Below are 15,351 nucleotides of genomic sequence, written 5' to 3' on the forward strand. Positions count from 1 at the left end.
GCCTATCACATTTTCCCAAGTCAGACCCAACAAACATGCAAAAAACTCAGCTAACACTGATAAAAAACAGAAAAGTGGCAAAGCCTCAAACTGGAGAAGCTGGGAGGGGAAAAAACCTAATGCTCTACATGTATATCCTAACAGAACTAAATTGGCAAAGTACACAAAACAGTAAAATAATTGATGCCATTAGCTTCAACCTCGTTCATCTATCAGAAACAGTCCCAGTTTTCTAGGCTGTATGCTCCCTGCAGAGCCACGCAGTGAGACCCAGACCTGAGACAGGTTCCCCGCTGAAACTAGGGCAGTGTGTCACACTGTTGCATCACACCATGAGGGATTCAAGCATTCTGCCGTATCGGATTTTATCCAATGCACGTCTTGGGCCAAGCTGATAACAAGCCTCCATTAAATCTATCAATCCGCATTGAATCATAATTTTGTAGAAGTGTGTTTTTGGCAGCGATGTTGATGCCACAGTAAATCATATTGACTACCACCTCATAAATAAGGCTTAAAGAGCTACTGAATATGTGCAGGCTGCACTCTGGACTCTTTACTTTTTACTGGATCATCTTTTGTGAGTGTTGCCTGTTTGTAACTATATAAATATCAATTTTATAAAGACAAAAATGGCTGAAATGTTCGAAGAGCAAATGTAGGCAAGATTTTACTGTAGATACCTGAAGGTCCTCTCCGTCCAGCCTTGTCTTGGTGCCTCCCGGGCCCTTCTTTGGTTTCCATCTGAGGTTCTGTGGTCTCATCCTCTGTGGTCTCAGAGTCTGAAATGAAGAGCAGTAAAACACAGAGATGAGTTAAGATGGAGAAAGGGGGTGGAAATTCAGGAAAGAGAAATTGAGGTGGAGGAGAAAAAGAGGCTGAAAACAACAACAGAGTCCCAGTGAAAATGACATTTCAGATTTGCTTAGCGGCACAGAGTTTGATGGGTCCTTGGAAAAAGCCGCGGAGGGCCCCCAGAGTGAAATGAAATGGGCTGAAGCTCGAGCGTGACATGAAGCCAGCTGCGGCTTATAAAAATACACGGCTGATACATGGAGGGGAGGGGGATGTATAGATGCTCTCTCTTCGGGTCTGGAATCGTTTGACTTGGGTTACAAAACAGCAGGGTGAGCTTAGTTTCCTATGTTAGACTTTGTTCCTTTTATTTTTATTTGATTTGACCCATGTCACCTGCTAGAATCATTACTTAACCCTTTCTAAAATTCAGTACCTCTTAGCGAAACAGACAAGCAATTAAATAAGGCTTGAGAAAATCCAAGTGAAGCCAGAAAAGCAGGTATTAAAAATGATCTTTATCCCTTTGGAAACAATTTTCACATCATCACCATTTTACAACAAAATTATGAGATGATTACTGGGTAAACTTTTCAAAGGGTCAGTGATATTTCTGTGCAGCCGTGATGAAAATGTCAAACATTTATAGAATGAAAAAAAAAAAAAAGGGAGATACAGTCAAAGAAACTGGAACTCAAATCACAAAAATGTGCAGGGACAACATCCATTTTTATTTAGATCTTGATTTAATAAGGAACATTAAAAAGCAGATACAGACACAAATATGGGTGCAGACAAAGCAGACTAAGAGAGATAGATAAAACAGATATAACAGGGTCACAACAAACTGCCTGAAACCATATCTTTGCAGCTGAGATCACATTACATCAGCGGGGTGAACAGATGAAGTCAAGGAGGGACGGATGGAGAGGGAAAAAAACATCAGAAGATGAATCAAGACAAGGCAGGTTTACCATAGCTTTGCTTTCGGCAGGAGCGGAAAACTTCACTTCCATAGTGGCAGCAAGAGAGGGCAGACGGGAGAGCACCGTTACTATGGAAACCAGCATCTCTCTCACCCACACGACCAATCCTCTTCGTACCCATTAGAGTCTAAAATCACCAGCCAAACTGCTGGGTGGCTGACAGATATGTTTACTGGTTAGAGAGCTCGTGAAGGAGGAGGACGACAACCACAAAATAGGTTGCACCTCATTGCGCCTCCCATCAAGTCAGATCTTGATTAGATAATTCCAGAAGGTCTGCCTAATGATAAGAAAGCCAGTGTAACATGAACAATCACCATTAACTCATTACATTGCTAGCAGCATGTGTGCCTTTTCCTGGGTGTGGATTATGTAGATCCACCCATCTGTGTCAAATGAAGTTAAATAGCTTGCACACCAGGAGAGGGAAATCAACTCAGCAATGTAATTATGAGGGAATATATTTCACAGCGTATGGCTTGTATTGTAATGTAAATATGATTTGGAGTGGAGTACGTGCGAGCCTCTGGTTTGGCTTGGATCGTGGACCGCACAAATATTGCCAAATATTATACCATAAACCATCGAGGCCACACATTATTCACTCAAGGATTTTATGCAGGGAATCAACAGCGTGATTACAAAAATATTGCTTTGTGGGGGTGGATGTACAATAATAAAACCCACTCTTCTTGTAAGCAGTCAAGCAGTAAAAAAATATAAATACACGATATCAATATAGATGTTCTATTACAGCAACTTTCATATATAAAAGAGTTATTAGAGGAATAAATCAAAGTGAAACACATGCTGTTTGAGGCTAAAACAAACAGAAAAAGAGGCCTGAGAAAATCATAAGGCTACTAACAGAAAAGGATAGACTACAATAGAATTGGTGTAAAGCTTATACTGACAACACACCATGGGTAAATCTGCCAAATGTCCGTGTGGAATGCCCAGTTCTCTGAAACAAGATACAAGGTACAATGCATTATTCAACAGCAAACACAGCCAAAGATTCTGTTATACACAAAACACTGGAGTGCAAACTGCAAGGGTCCCTTTTATCCAAAAGCACTGTTGTTGTCACATCCTTAACTTTAAGTAGCGGAGAGCGTGAAGACTTTCAACAAGCTGGATTTGTCACCATTTAGAAATCACCGTTGTGTGTGAAGAAATGTTATCCAAAAGGAAGAACGATAAAATGTGATAAGAAGCTATTTGTTTTGACTTAAAAAAGTTTGTGTCTATGCTGCCTTAAGAATTTAAGTCGACTGAATTTAAGAAGATAAGTTGAATCATTACAAAATTACCTCAACTTGTCTTTTCAAATTCAGTCAACTTAAAATTTTAAAGCAGCCCGAACACTAACTTTTTAAAGTTAAAACAAATAGTTTCTTTACAATGTGCAAACCTCTTCAGTTAAGTGCACAGGAACTGTATGGCAATACATGAGCATGTAAGTTTATTCCTGACAATAGGAACAGTATGTGTGACAAAATAATCCCAACTCAAGACGTCTTGTTTTTACAAATTTCTCCAGGCCCCCAGGAACTGTGCTGAGCTTTGAAGACAATTTTCGTAGTGGCCAAACTGTGGAATTACAGTTTCAGATTCCATTGCGTGATGCCATTGAGCCAAGGAAGACTTTTTCCCATGGACTTAGACTGAAAGAGCATTTGTAAATCAGTGTATACATTGTTTTTTTGTTTTTTTTAGCTTCACAACCCCTGTGAAATGATTTGTTTCACTTTATTTGATCAGTTTGGTCCAATAACATTTAGATGGTCTAGAGGAGTCGCACTATTAAATCATTTTATTCCTGTTCAAGTTAGCAGAGCGCTAAACCAGAAGACGCCAGCTCGGCCAGCGAAAGCGTCTGGTGCGCTTGTTCTATGGGCCCAATGATGCAGAAGCAGTGGCCATCATCGCGATAACTTTATATGCCGCACTTCAACATTTTTAGCCTTATCACCCACTGAGCAACTTCCAAAGGAATGACCAAGGTCCTGCCTCCAACGCTGTGTCCAGTTACCTTCGTACATCTGGTTTTTCTCCCAGTTGTCATTAATTGTCATGGGGCTTTTGTTCGTGGATGTGTGTGCTTTTTGCTGCTTTGCTAGGCGATACATAGGCAATCAAATATAACAATATTTTTGACTAAGTACCTCAAAATCAAAATTGCGACAATATTGTGGGGTTGATTTCAGGTGCATGTAAGTAATATTTACATGAGAAATTTGAGAAATAATCATTGGTAATGTAGATATAATGATGCTAAATTTGGATAATTACAAAAAGAGAACAGTTATGATTAGGGATGTGATACCATTTTTTCTTTCCCGAAACCAATTCTGATACTTGCGTATCAGACGATATTGAGTTCTGATCTGATGCCTTTGTGTTTATAAAATAATAATAATAACAAAAAAATTAACAGTTGTACACTACTAGCCCGTTTCCATGTCAGGAAGTCAAACAACATTGGTAACACAGTGAAATAACAACAGCAACAAAGCCTCTGATTTGTCAACAGACTCAACCAATGCAACATGGGCTACATCTTGTGCTCAACAGGCTTCAATTAATGGCTAAGAACAACAAAAACTCCTATCAACATTGATAAGTGGGATTAGTTTTTTAGAGAAGAGATTAATTGTAAGATTATTTAGTTTTATAAAGCCTCTAAAAAATGTTGCTGTTTCATGCTGGATAACAAAACATCTCAAGGGCCATGATCGTACTAGAGCTTGTTGGAAAGGTACAACAGTGACGAAGTTGAGGCCATTGAGAGTACGTTTCTAGATTGCAGCCTCCCAGAGATATTTTAAAAATAGTAAATAGAGTACTTTGATGTAGAATACCACGTCAAGGTCTTCTGGAGGTTTTAAAGTTTATTAATAAATAAGGTAGCATCGAACTTGCTTATTTGCCTATACCCAATCCAGCATTTTAGGCAGCACTGGAGGCATTTCTGATACCGGTAAAGGTAGTGGATCAACTCCAGTTACGATCTTACAATATCAAAATCTAGATGATATCTGGTCATATCTATGTATCTATATAATAGATATCTATCTATCGATCTTACAGTCAAAGCTGGCGCCGTCAAATGTCTTATTTTGTCGATAAATAGTCCCAATTTATTTTCTCTTGATCGACCAATCGGTTGGTCTAAAATAATTTAATTGGTATTCAATGCTTTGGAGCCTTCAGTAACTCAATAAGTCAGTTTTTAATCAAATTTTCAATCTGGACCACAGACTTTTGAAAAACTATAACATAATCCGATCGTATCAGGATGAGATTCTGCTGAGAGTTGATAAATTATAATATGGAATCATCGCCCAGCCATATCTGTAACAAAGATGAATCTCTTAAAAGATAAAGATGTGACAAATTCTGGAGGCCATGTTCCATTAAGTGTCCCTGCTGATAAAGCAGTTGGTAAAACTGCTTCTTGGACAGTCTGTCAATCAGCACCAAGGAGAGCTCCTCAGAATGACTCACTGCTTTGCAGCGGCTGAAAAGCGAAAGTAGCAAAAGTGCGAAGTGAAATGATTCATTTCACACTCATTTCCCCCCGCGTTTGCTGCGCACTCCCCATTGGTTAATGTTTTTGTGTCAGGCAATTTGATTAACTGTTGCCTGGTGGGAACTGCTGTTTGACTCCGCTAGAAGCTTCCATCGTTTGTCGTGATCTCCATTGTTATGGCCTCAAGGCAATCATATCAGCAAAAGCCAGCCACAACTGGCATCCTTTTGAACAGGCTGCAATTGGCAAGTACTTCAAAAAATATTCTATGGGTATAATCCAAATCCTACCAGCATTATTCTCACAGACCTGCTGCTGGGAGCTAACGAACAAGTCTCAAGGGTTTGATATTGATGCGTTCAGAGGAGCCATCAGAAATCAGCTTTATCCTTGCTCACTTTGTAGCCCTTCTGACTGGCTGCCCTGATCCTCATGTCTCCATGGAGTGTAGCCTACTGACACACTTTTCATCTGCTCCCAATTTGTGAAACCTGTTATAAGAATGACCTATTCTATCGCAAAACTGTCATGACTTCAATACCAAGATACATATTTAACAAACAGAATGTGTAACAGCAGAAATTTTGCCTGTTTGAAGCCATTAAAATGTATTTTTTAGTGTTTACGTATGAGCGTCTGAAGAGATGATTTTTGTTGCGTATACTGTACGAAAATACATTTTTCTACCTGGCAACCACAGTTTTTCTAAGCTGACTTTCTTTGTCACGTTGTCCTGATTTGCCCTCAATTCATCAACAGATAATAAACAACAAAAGGTGGAAAACAGCAAGCATCATCTTCTATCCATACTTTTGCTCTTTTAGCTTTTTCCCAACAGAACTGAATGCATAAAATTGTATGTCTAGGTAGTAATCACTGTATCTCCTGCAAAATATTCCTAATTTAACACTGTTATCTGTTACAAACCAACACATTTGCTTTTCATTATCAGGTAAAGGGTGTGGCCTGACATGCCAATATGTAAAAACCTTCTTATTTCTACACAAAACAATCTGGATTAACGTTCATGACACAAACATTAAAAGCAGGCTGTTTTTTCTATTTTCAAAAAGGAGCAAACTCACCTGAAATCTCTTCTTGGACCAGATTTTCTTCATCTCTTTAAGTAGTGCTTCCTATCAAGCGTGCGATTACCTGTGGCATGAGCTCACAAAAACATCCCTACAACCCGAAAAAGCCCAGGGTGTGGCATCAACAACAACAATACACACATACACACACAAAAAAAATCAAGATTCAAAACGGGATTCAGCTGCCTTTTGTGCGTGGGTGTGTTTACGCTCCAGTCTGGCGGCAAGACGGGGAGAAAGAGAGAGAGGATGCAAATAAGCCGGAGCCAGGTGTCTTTGTGTCTGAGTGTGTATCCGCTGATGTGAACAGCGTCCCTCTCTGACGTAGACGTTGCCTTTAGAGGGGCAATTCTCGGCTGGATTGTCCAACTCCCCCCCTCTGCCCGCTCTGCCTCAATCGAGAACACACTCTGTACAAGAGGAGGTGGGGGTTGGAAGTCTGAGCAGAAGGGGTGTGTTGGTCTTGATTGCAGTGATGAGAGTGGTGAATAAGAGGAGGAGGAGGAGGAGGAGGAGGAAGAAAAAAATGAGGAAGAAAACAACTGGCTTCAACAGAGCATATCTTTTGAAAAGCAGGAGTGTAAGATGATCGGACAAAGAGCAAGAATGAGGCAAAGAAATAGTCAGAGAGAAGAGATAGAGAGCAGAGAGTGGAGGCGAGAGCAAGAGAGGTTGGTGGGGAAAAGATTCACGAGGGAGGAGGCAAAGCAGAGAAGCTGGAGGAAGAGGCACAGATGCTATGATAAAGGGGCTGAAATGGCTAAAGAGGGGGGGAAGGGTGAGTGAAATATATCTGCTTTCTTAGAGCAACCCTCCTGAAAACAAACATAAACAAATCCAGACATCATTTTTAGGCCCTCTGCCTCTCAGTCCACTCTCCTGTTTTCTTTGTTTTCCCCTCTAAGGAAGGTAGCAGCCCTCAGCAAACCCCTTGAGCCATCAATTATTTATCTCTATTCCATGTCTGTTAGCTTTAACCAGTGATAGGGTCAAGGTTACCACAGCCTCGAGCAGCCAAGGGCTGTTTGGACTGGAAGAGCAAATATGTTCCACCTACTGGATGACAGCACGATGCATGTGCTTCAGGTACACAGCAAGCAGCAGCCATAATAAACACCTTTACTGTAAATAAATCATTTAGTCAAGTAGTCGATACCAGTAAAATTCCACGTTTCTCAATACCTAAGTTAAATTTTACTATCTGTCCCTGATGATCTGCTTCCAACAGTCCTCGTCTTTATGGGTTCATGAGAACATATATCAATATATAACCTACAGCAGTGGTTCCCAACTGGTCCAGCCACAGGGTCCAGATTTCTCCTTAGTCATCAGTTCCATGTCCACACAGTTTAATACATTCAGTGTCGTACTTGTGTTTGGCCATGTCGTCGCGCTAGTTTGCTGTCATTCACACTACAGCAGGAAACAGCACTTCAAAATAAAACCTCTGTGCCAGAAATTCACTATACTTAAAATTTCAAAAGTCACTTGCGGTCCATTCAGAATGGACCCACGACCCACTTTTGGACCACGACCCATCAGTTGGGAACCACTGATCTACAGTATATTAACATATTTCTCCTCCATTGATGTTGATGTTCAGCACTTGTACATGTAACATGTGACGGTTGGTCTTTGCGGTTGGCTATCTGTCCCGCCCCCTTCCACTGCAATTGGACAGCGAGGTAAAAAATTGACAGTGAGGAGCACAGCATTTGACCTAAAGTTGAATGCTCTCAGCGACCAGTTGTATCATCATGTTTGTATCATATTGTAAATTCGCACACTTCCCACTGCAAAAAATGTAAAAAACACACAGGCCTCAGGAAATAAACGCTTTCGACATTTCGTCAAGTGAAGACGGAGCTGTCGCTGTAGCTGGACTTGTTGTCATCTTCCACGTGTTGTTGGCGTCTTTGGCATTTAACAGCAGACTAGAACACTTGTAGGCATATATGGTGTCCAGTCAGGTCTGGAAGAATAGAGGCTTTTCACGCTGTGCCTTCCAAGAGCAGAAGCAGGCAAAGGCAGTGGAGTCTGACCTCTGTCTACTTGCCAGTCGGTAAGAACATAGACGAAACTATGATGACTGATGTCATAGTAAGAAGTAATATTCATACTGGTTTGTATTTCCCATCTTTGCTGAGCCACAGTTTTGTGAGGAGGGAATGAATTAAAGGCCTGTCCCAAATATAGGCCTGTTGATTCAGTGATTTAAGCAAATAGCCTGGGCTATTAATTGAATTTTTACAGTAGTTATGGTCAGGGCATGGGGCGATACCTGCACCTGCAGAGACAACATCCCCCTGACACCCGCCCCTGATATCAAGTTGCTCAATGGCCCTCTCATCTGCCCACTGATGTTTTTGGCTTCTTCCCCAGTTGTTCCAGACAAACCTGACAGAACAGCCTGATTTTAAAGTCATCGTAAGACTTTCGGGGTTGAGTAGATATCCTCCTTATGCGAGGGTCATAAGGACAGAGGGATGTCGTATGCTGTAAAGCCCTGTGAGGCAAATTGTGATTTGTGATATTGGGCTTTATAAATAAAATTGATTGAATTGAATTGATTATGAAATTAAGACTGCAGACATAGCTTACAAAGAATTTTGAATGTGGCACCCTCGTCTCTTCTGATCAGATCCTAACCCAGTGAGCAAGCAATCCATCATCTGATGGAAAGGATGCACTGGCTTGTTGTTGGAACAATACTGGACACTACAGGGACTTTTGCAACTCAACTGCGAGAAGTAGATGTAGGTCTCTGCTCCCTTTGTTTTTTCTCGCTCCTGGAATGCACAGTGTGAAAAGCCCTGATTACATCAATGGTGCTGATGGTGCAAGAAAAATAACAAGTACCATCACGTTTTCAGATTTATGGCATTGCCTTGGTACCGAAGGGTTGGTTCTTGTGACATCCGTACTATTAAATGATGAAAAATATGGCAAAATGCTCATTTTCCAGTGCCTCAGAACATCATTTTGTCTTGACGACAACAGTAAACAAAGATATATGCCATGTCACTGCTAGAAACTGGTACAAATAGGTATGTATTGTCACCTTATGAAGCTACATACAGTATTTTTATCTCACTAAAGCATTATTGATATAATACTGATATCCTTTTTCACATAGAGGCCTGTATAAATCAGACAAAGAGAATATTATAAAACACTCTCCTCCAGGATGTCTGATTTGTTGAGCAAACGTGATGAGAATACGTAACTGCTTCCCACCATCCATCTACCTCCTCCTTCAAACCTGTCTCCCTCCGTCTCTAAAATACACTCTGACACACGTTAATTGTCCTTTCAGACACATCTGTGCTCCCCACACCTCCTCCATCAAATGAATCTAAAAATAATTACGGGCAGACCCAGATCTCACTCTGCAGCTAACTGCCCAGAATCCTCGTCCACATTTCAGCAAAGCTCCTCTATCCCTGACTGCTGACTTGCTCCGCTGAACGATGTGCTTTTTAACATTGTTAAATGAGGCATGTTACTGTTTATGGCCTTGTAAACACAGAATCAATATGTGAGATTTACTCTTGCCGTGAATCGGGAGTCGCTCACTGAATGATTTGGAATATGGTCATTATCTCTTTCTCCTCTTTCCCTTTTTATTTGATCATTATCACCCAGCTACAAGTTGTATTTCTCATCTTGACAGCATCCCAAACTAGATCTAAATTTACATAGTCGTCCTTGTTCTCTAAAGACAAACCTAGATGCGGTGGATTGCAGTTTCCAATTGTTATTTTAACAAACCTCCCTCTCCTCACCCCCGCCCGCCTCGCACTCCTCCTCCATCCATCACCAGTGAGAGGCATTCGGTCCAGCAGAAAGTGCAGCAATCGATACCAATGCTTTATGCGTGATATGGGATACACCCCCAAGTAACAGTTCAAACGCCCCCGGATCAATAAGCCCATCATAACAGAAGATTCCATGACCGTCATCCAATGAGAGGGCAGATACGGTGGTAAAGCTTCCATTTGCTTGGAAAAATCTCTCATGAGGTTGTTTTTTTTCATGCTCACTAAAAGCCACGACGACTCAGCTTCAACCAATCTCTGGCTGGGATATCAGCAAATATCAGCCATTGAGAAAAGATAATTAGATTTTATTCGTGGATGTCTTTTATCTTTCTCTGAATCTGGTTTTGTTTGATGGCTCAGAAGGGCAAATTGTCCTCTGCACTGCCTAAATCTGCAGTAAACACAGACTTGGACATAAGCCAATCTCATGATTGACCTCCGACACGCATGTGCAAACAAAACACATGCATTTCTTTCTATGAGTCTGATTTAAATGTCTCTGTTGACTCAGCCTGCCGAAAATCTGACAAAGTCGGCTTCTGCGATCTCAACACAAATAGAGAAATCATGAGACGCTAAATGAGCGCTAAAAACATTTCGGGACAGGTGAAATTCTGAGCTTGCTGTAGTTTAATTAGTTTAAAACAACAATGGAGTAAGCAGACTTCACGGAAACCCATTGATTTTGTGACAGAGGCTGCTTTCTGTGGAGCAGCCTTGATGGATGCCTTCCAGGCATGCAGCTTTATCAGCAGCAAGTCTGGCATAATCTCTCTGCAACAGAAAACAGATTCTGCTGCTGTTACATCACACTGTCATCACACTTTCTGTTTTTCAGTCCAGACTTGTCATATCAAGCCAGACCTACCATATCATGTGTCGACTTTACATTTGTAACCAGTCATCTCTATGGGAAAGAACTGGACTGTGAAACAGTGGGGTGCTCCTCTGAAGAATCCTCCAAGAACAACTTACTCACAAACAACATGCAGTCATATATAAATGTACAAACAATGTGGAAAACCAGCTTCCCCAACAACCAAATCATTTGTATTAATGTCGCACTATATTAGTCACTGCCTTAGCTTAAAGGGACAGTTCACTTCAAAATCAAAAATACATATTTTTCCCCTTACATGTAGTGCTGTGTATCAGTCTAGATTATTTTGCTGTGAGTTGCTGATTGTTGGAGTTATCAGCCATAGAGATGTCTGCCTTCTCTCCAATATAATGGAACTAGATGGCACTCGGCTTGCAGTGCTCAAAAAAAATGTCTCTTTCCAGAAATCATGACCCATTTACCAAAGATAATCCACAGACCTTGTTGTGAGCAGTTTCATGTAAGAACTATTTTCTTTCTACCAAACTACACCTGCCAAATGTATCGCCACACAGAAGGAAGCGTGCATTTACTGCTAGCTAACATTACAGCTCAGGCGAAGAGAATGCCATTAACACTGCCATAGCCTGCTGTCAGGAGCCTCTTGTCCCTGAGTAGATGCACTCTTCCTTCTTTACGGTGATATGGTTGGCAGGTGTAGCTTGCAGACATGCCTACGGCCAATATCTCTAACCCTTAGAAACATAAACAAAAATCATCGAGACTAATAAATAGCACAAGAGGTAATAGGAACAATATCTATTTTTGATGTGGGGGTGATTTTGCGGAGTAATCCCATGTCCATCTGGTGATATTAGTGTCTAATGATGCTATACTTCCAGGCTACAAGACAGCCTTTATTCTACACCCTTAAAAATGTAATATTTAACACACTAAGGTCTTAAAATGATGTGTTATACAGTGATCCTCCACTGTTCTGCCAACTGAATCACCGCACAGAAGGAAGCGTGCATCTACTGCTAGCTCACCTAGCACCACTGAGCTAGCTAGTGGTACAGCTCAGCCGAGGAGGACGCCATTAATGTTGTCATCTCCCGCTGTCACAAGCCTCACATTCATGAGTAGATGCACCCTTCCTTCTCCACGGTGACATGGTTGGTGAGAGTAGTTTGGGTGTACTCATAGACGTCCCTATGGCCGATGTCTCTAACCCTTGGCAATATATACCAAAACCATCTAGACTAATAAATAGCTCAAGTGGTAAGAGGAACAAAATGTTTTTTTGATTTAGGGTGATTTCGCGGAGTAATCCTATGTCTAATGATGCTATACTTTTAGGCTACAAAACAGCCTTTATTCCACACCCTTAAAAATGGAATATGTGTTATACAGTGTTCCTCCATTGATCACATATATTGTTGGCAAAGAAAGGCAAATATTATAACATTAGGGACAAAACACAAATCCATGCTCAAAATTCTCCTGTGTTCTTGTAATGCTTCACACAATCAACAAAACCACATCCAAAAAAAAATCTTGGCTGTAAATCAGGCCATAGATTTTCATCCACATCATAAACACTCCCAGGTAGTTTCTGTACTCGCTGCCAGCACTTGTGTTGAATCTTAAATTGCTTTGGATGTGAGTTGCATTAAAAGAGAAATGTGTGAAGTTAATCTGAAATGTTATGTGAATGCATTTGAAGTTACGATCCTGCACACTACATTTGTGATTCCAGACCAAAGCACACAGCAAGTAGACAACTGACACCACCATTTGGCAGCAATTCATCCGAACAAAGGAGAAAAACTGTAATAAAACTGATGTCTCTGTATTTGCTGCTCAAAACCCTTCAGAAGCAAATGTGAGTGCTATGTCGATTCAGCTCATATGGTGGTGGGGTGGTTTGGAAATCACATATGACAGCGACCAATGTTGACAGTCACACTGTAACCCAATCCTACCACCTAATCCTCACCAAATCCCTGACGGTTCCTGTGAATGACTGTGTACCAGCGGGATGGAACACAAACACACCCTTTGCCAGATCAAACACCAGAGATACGGTGCTGCCTTTACCCTCACATATTGCCTCAGCTGCCTCATGAGAATCGAGCACCTAATTAATTGTACTGTATCCTTAATCCACTTTAACATAATATTTAGAGAATGTGAAATCATCAAGCAGCTATAGATCCTCTCCGCTCCAGTATGCCGATGTAAGCCGATCGCAATCCAGACAAGAAGACTGGGTCGATAAGAAACTGTGAGAGCAGGAATGCCTGCTGTGTGATCCATAACAAACACTGAGTGAGCAGACAAAAGGGTATAGGGTTCATCTGCAGGACATACACAGAATATAAAACTTTTAAAGGGGCTCTAAACAAAGTTCAGATCATTTGAGATGTCTGGACACAATACTCAACATGGAGGTGGCTTAGCCAGCAGCTTGCAGCTTTTGGCTCTAACTACATAAACAGCACTAAACAATGGCAACAGTGCTGACAGAGCTTATATTATTAACCAGGGGGAACTAGATGGTGGGCGCTATCCAAAACAACACCGTCCTGATATCAGCTTTAACTGCACTGTGCAAAGCAGCTGCAATGAGCTAGCCAGTGGGATTCACACAAGTGCTAACATGTACACGTGGCCGGACCGGCTTACCACAACAAACTACAGAGAAGCTCCAGTTACAACACACACAGAGGTGGCGTGAAATCATTCTCTGCTGAGCATGCCATTACTCCACTAAATCTTTGCACAGCAGAGAGTGGTTTGCTGCTGTATTAATGCTCTGAATTTCACATCCGAACATTTAAATATATAGCAAGTTCCAATTTGTACCACATAAATTTCAGGCATCTTGCATATTTGCATATATAAGAGGCCTTACACACACTGTGTTTTTTGCACCCTCAAATCCACGCTCAAAAGCCAGAGCGACGCTGCTGCAATGCGCAAGTGCTACCAAGCACCAATTTTTCAGAGTGCAACAGCCAGGCTCCGAGATTAAAAGAGTTCAACTTTTGGAATGCAGTAGTGTGCTCCAGGTGTCATGTGACAAAGAACAACCAATTACAGCCGGCAGATATCTCTCCCTTCTTCTGTAAATACCAGTTTGTGGTAAATTTGGAGAAGATGTTGATCATTTTAGTCAAGGGCTAAAATATTGTCTTACTACAAAACAACGCCTGGAAGATGATCAGCTCTGAACTCAGGACTTCGGGTAAGTAGGCTATGATTCAGTGTTGATAATGGTAGCTTAGCAACCTCAGGCACAACCTGCCTTTGAGCTCTTGAAAGTTCACCTGAGCGCCCGACCTCGTGATTTTCAGGTGGGTAAAGATGCCCTAAGAGTGCAGAATGCAGTTTCACATTACAAAACATCTTGATTTCATTGTGTTTAACATGGCACCTGTAAATGAGTTTTGGGAGTCTGATTTCAAATCTTGCTCTCTGGACGTTGGGAGTGGGATGACCCCTTTGTTTACGTCTGGATCATGGAGTGAGACTTCAATATCTGCAGGTTCCTCATCTACACAAGTACACAAGATTTACTCTTTTCTGGAAAAACAAAATTGTACCTGCTAATCCTCAGCTAGCTCTTCCGTATCTTGAGACCTAAAATGTCACTGCCACTACCATTTTTAAGTATTTTATATATGAAATTTTGAGAGAATACAACAGATAACTTGAGTGTCTATGAGCAGACATATCCATATTCGCACTCGTACAAACAAGATTGTTAAACCTTAAAGTCCAGCCGGCAGTAAAAAGCATTATCCATGTACAGCTGGGGCTTTGTACAACAATGCCAGGCATAGAAGAGACACAAACTGAATCCAATTAAGCAGCAGCAATAGCGGCCTCAAGTGTATTACCTTGTTTTCATTTCCATTACAGCTGTTCCGCTTAGTTGAGTATGCATTTTATCAATTCCCTGCTACAGTGCGATCCTTCTCTTACTTCAACCTGCTAAAGGATCCCCAACAAACCATTTCTTGCTGTCATAGTACATATTTTGTATTGACACCAGCTCCCACTCACCTCTCTGCTTCTTGCTTCTCGGCCCACTCACACCTTCTCTAGCACTCCTCAAGGCTTTCCGTGCATCAAGCAGCTCTTTCCGCAACATAGCACTCGTCTTCCTTTGTATGCTCCTTTAAAAAACAACTAGTAGGCTACTTCGGCCCAAAAGAACTTCTCATCCGTGTACAAATCTTCCAACAGGTCTTTTCCATTGAGACACACCACTTATAAACAAGAGAACTTCCTCAAA

At 41.3% G+C, this 15,351-nt stretch overlaps 1 protein-coding gene across 10 annotated transcripts in view; it reads right to left on the minus strand.

Moving 5' to 3' along the window:
- spega (striated muscle enriched protein kinase a) overlaps window positions 1-15,351 on the minus strand; it is a 123,355-nt gene that overhangs the window by 67,781 nt on the left and 40,223 nt on the right. For 4 of the 10 annotated variants that reach the window (XM_050062943.1, XM_050062944.1, XM_050062945.1 and 1 more), the window contains 3 exons: window positions 2,703-2,745; window positions 1,770-1,804; window positions 684-782 (listed from right to left, as the gene is read on the minus strand). In XM_050062943.1, coding sequence (XP_049918900.1) covers window positions 684-782; window positions 1,770-1,804; window positions 2,703-2,745 — 177 coding nt within the window. Of the gene's footprint in view, window positions 1-683; window positions 783-1,769; window positions 1,938-2,702; window positions 2,746-6,401; window positions 6,818-15,351 lie in introns of those variants that run through there. The other 6 variants (XM_050062950.1, XM_050062946.1, XM_050062948.1 and 3 more) reach the window with 5 other exon arrangements.

This window comes from Epinephelus moara, chromosome 15, assembly GCF_006386435.1.
Source record: "Epinephelus moara isolate mb chromosome 15, YSFRI_EMoa_1.0, whole genome shotgun sequence".
NCBI classification, from domain to species: Eukaryota; Metazoa; Chordata; class Actinopteri; order Perciformes; family Serranidae; genus Epinephelus; species Epinephelus moara.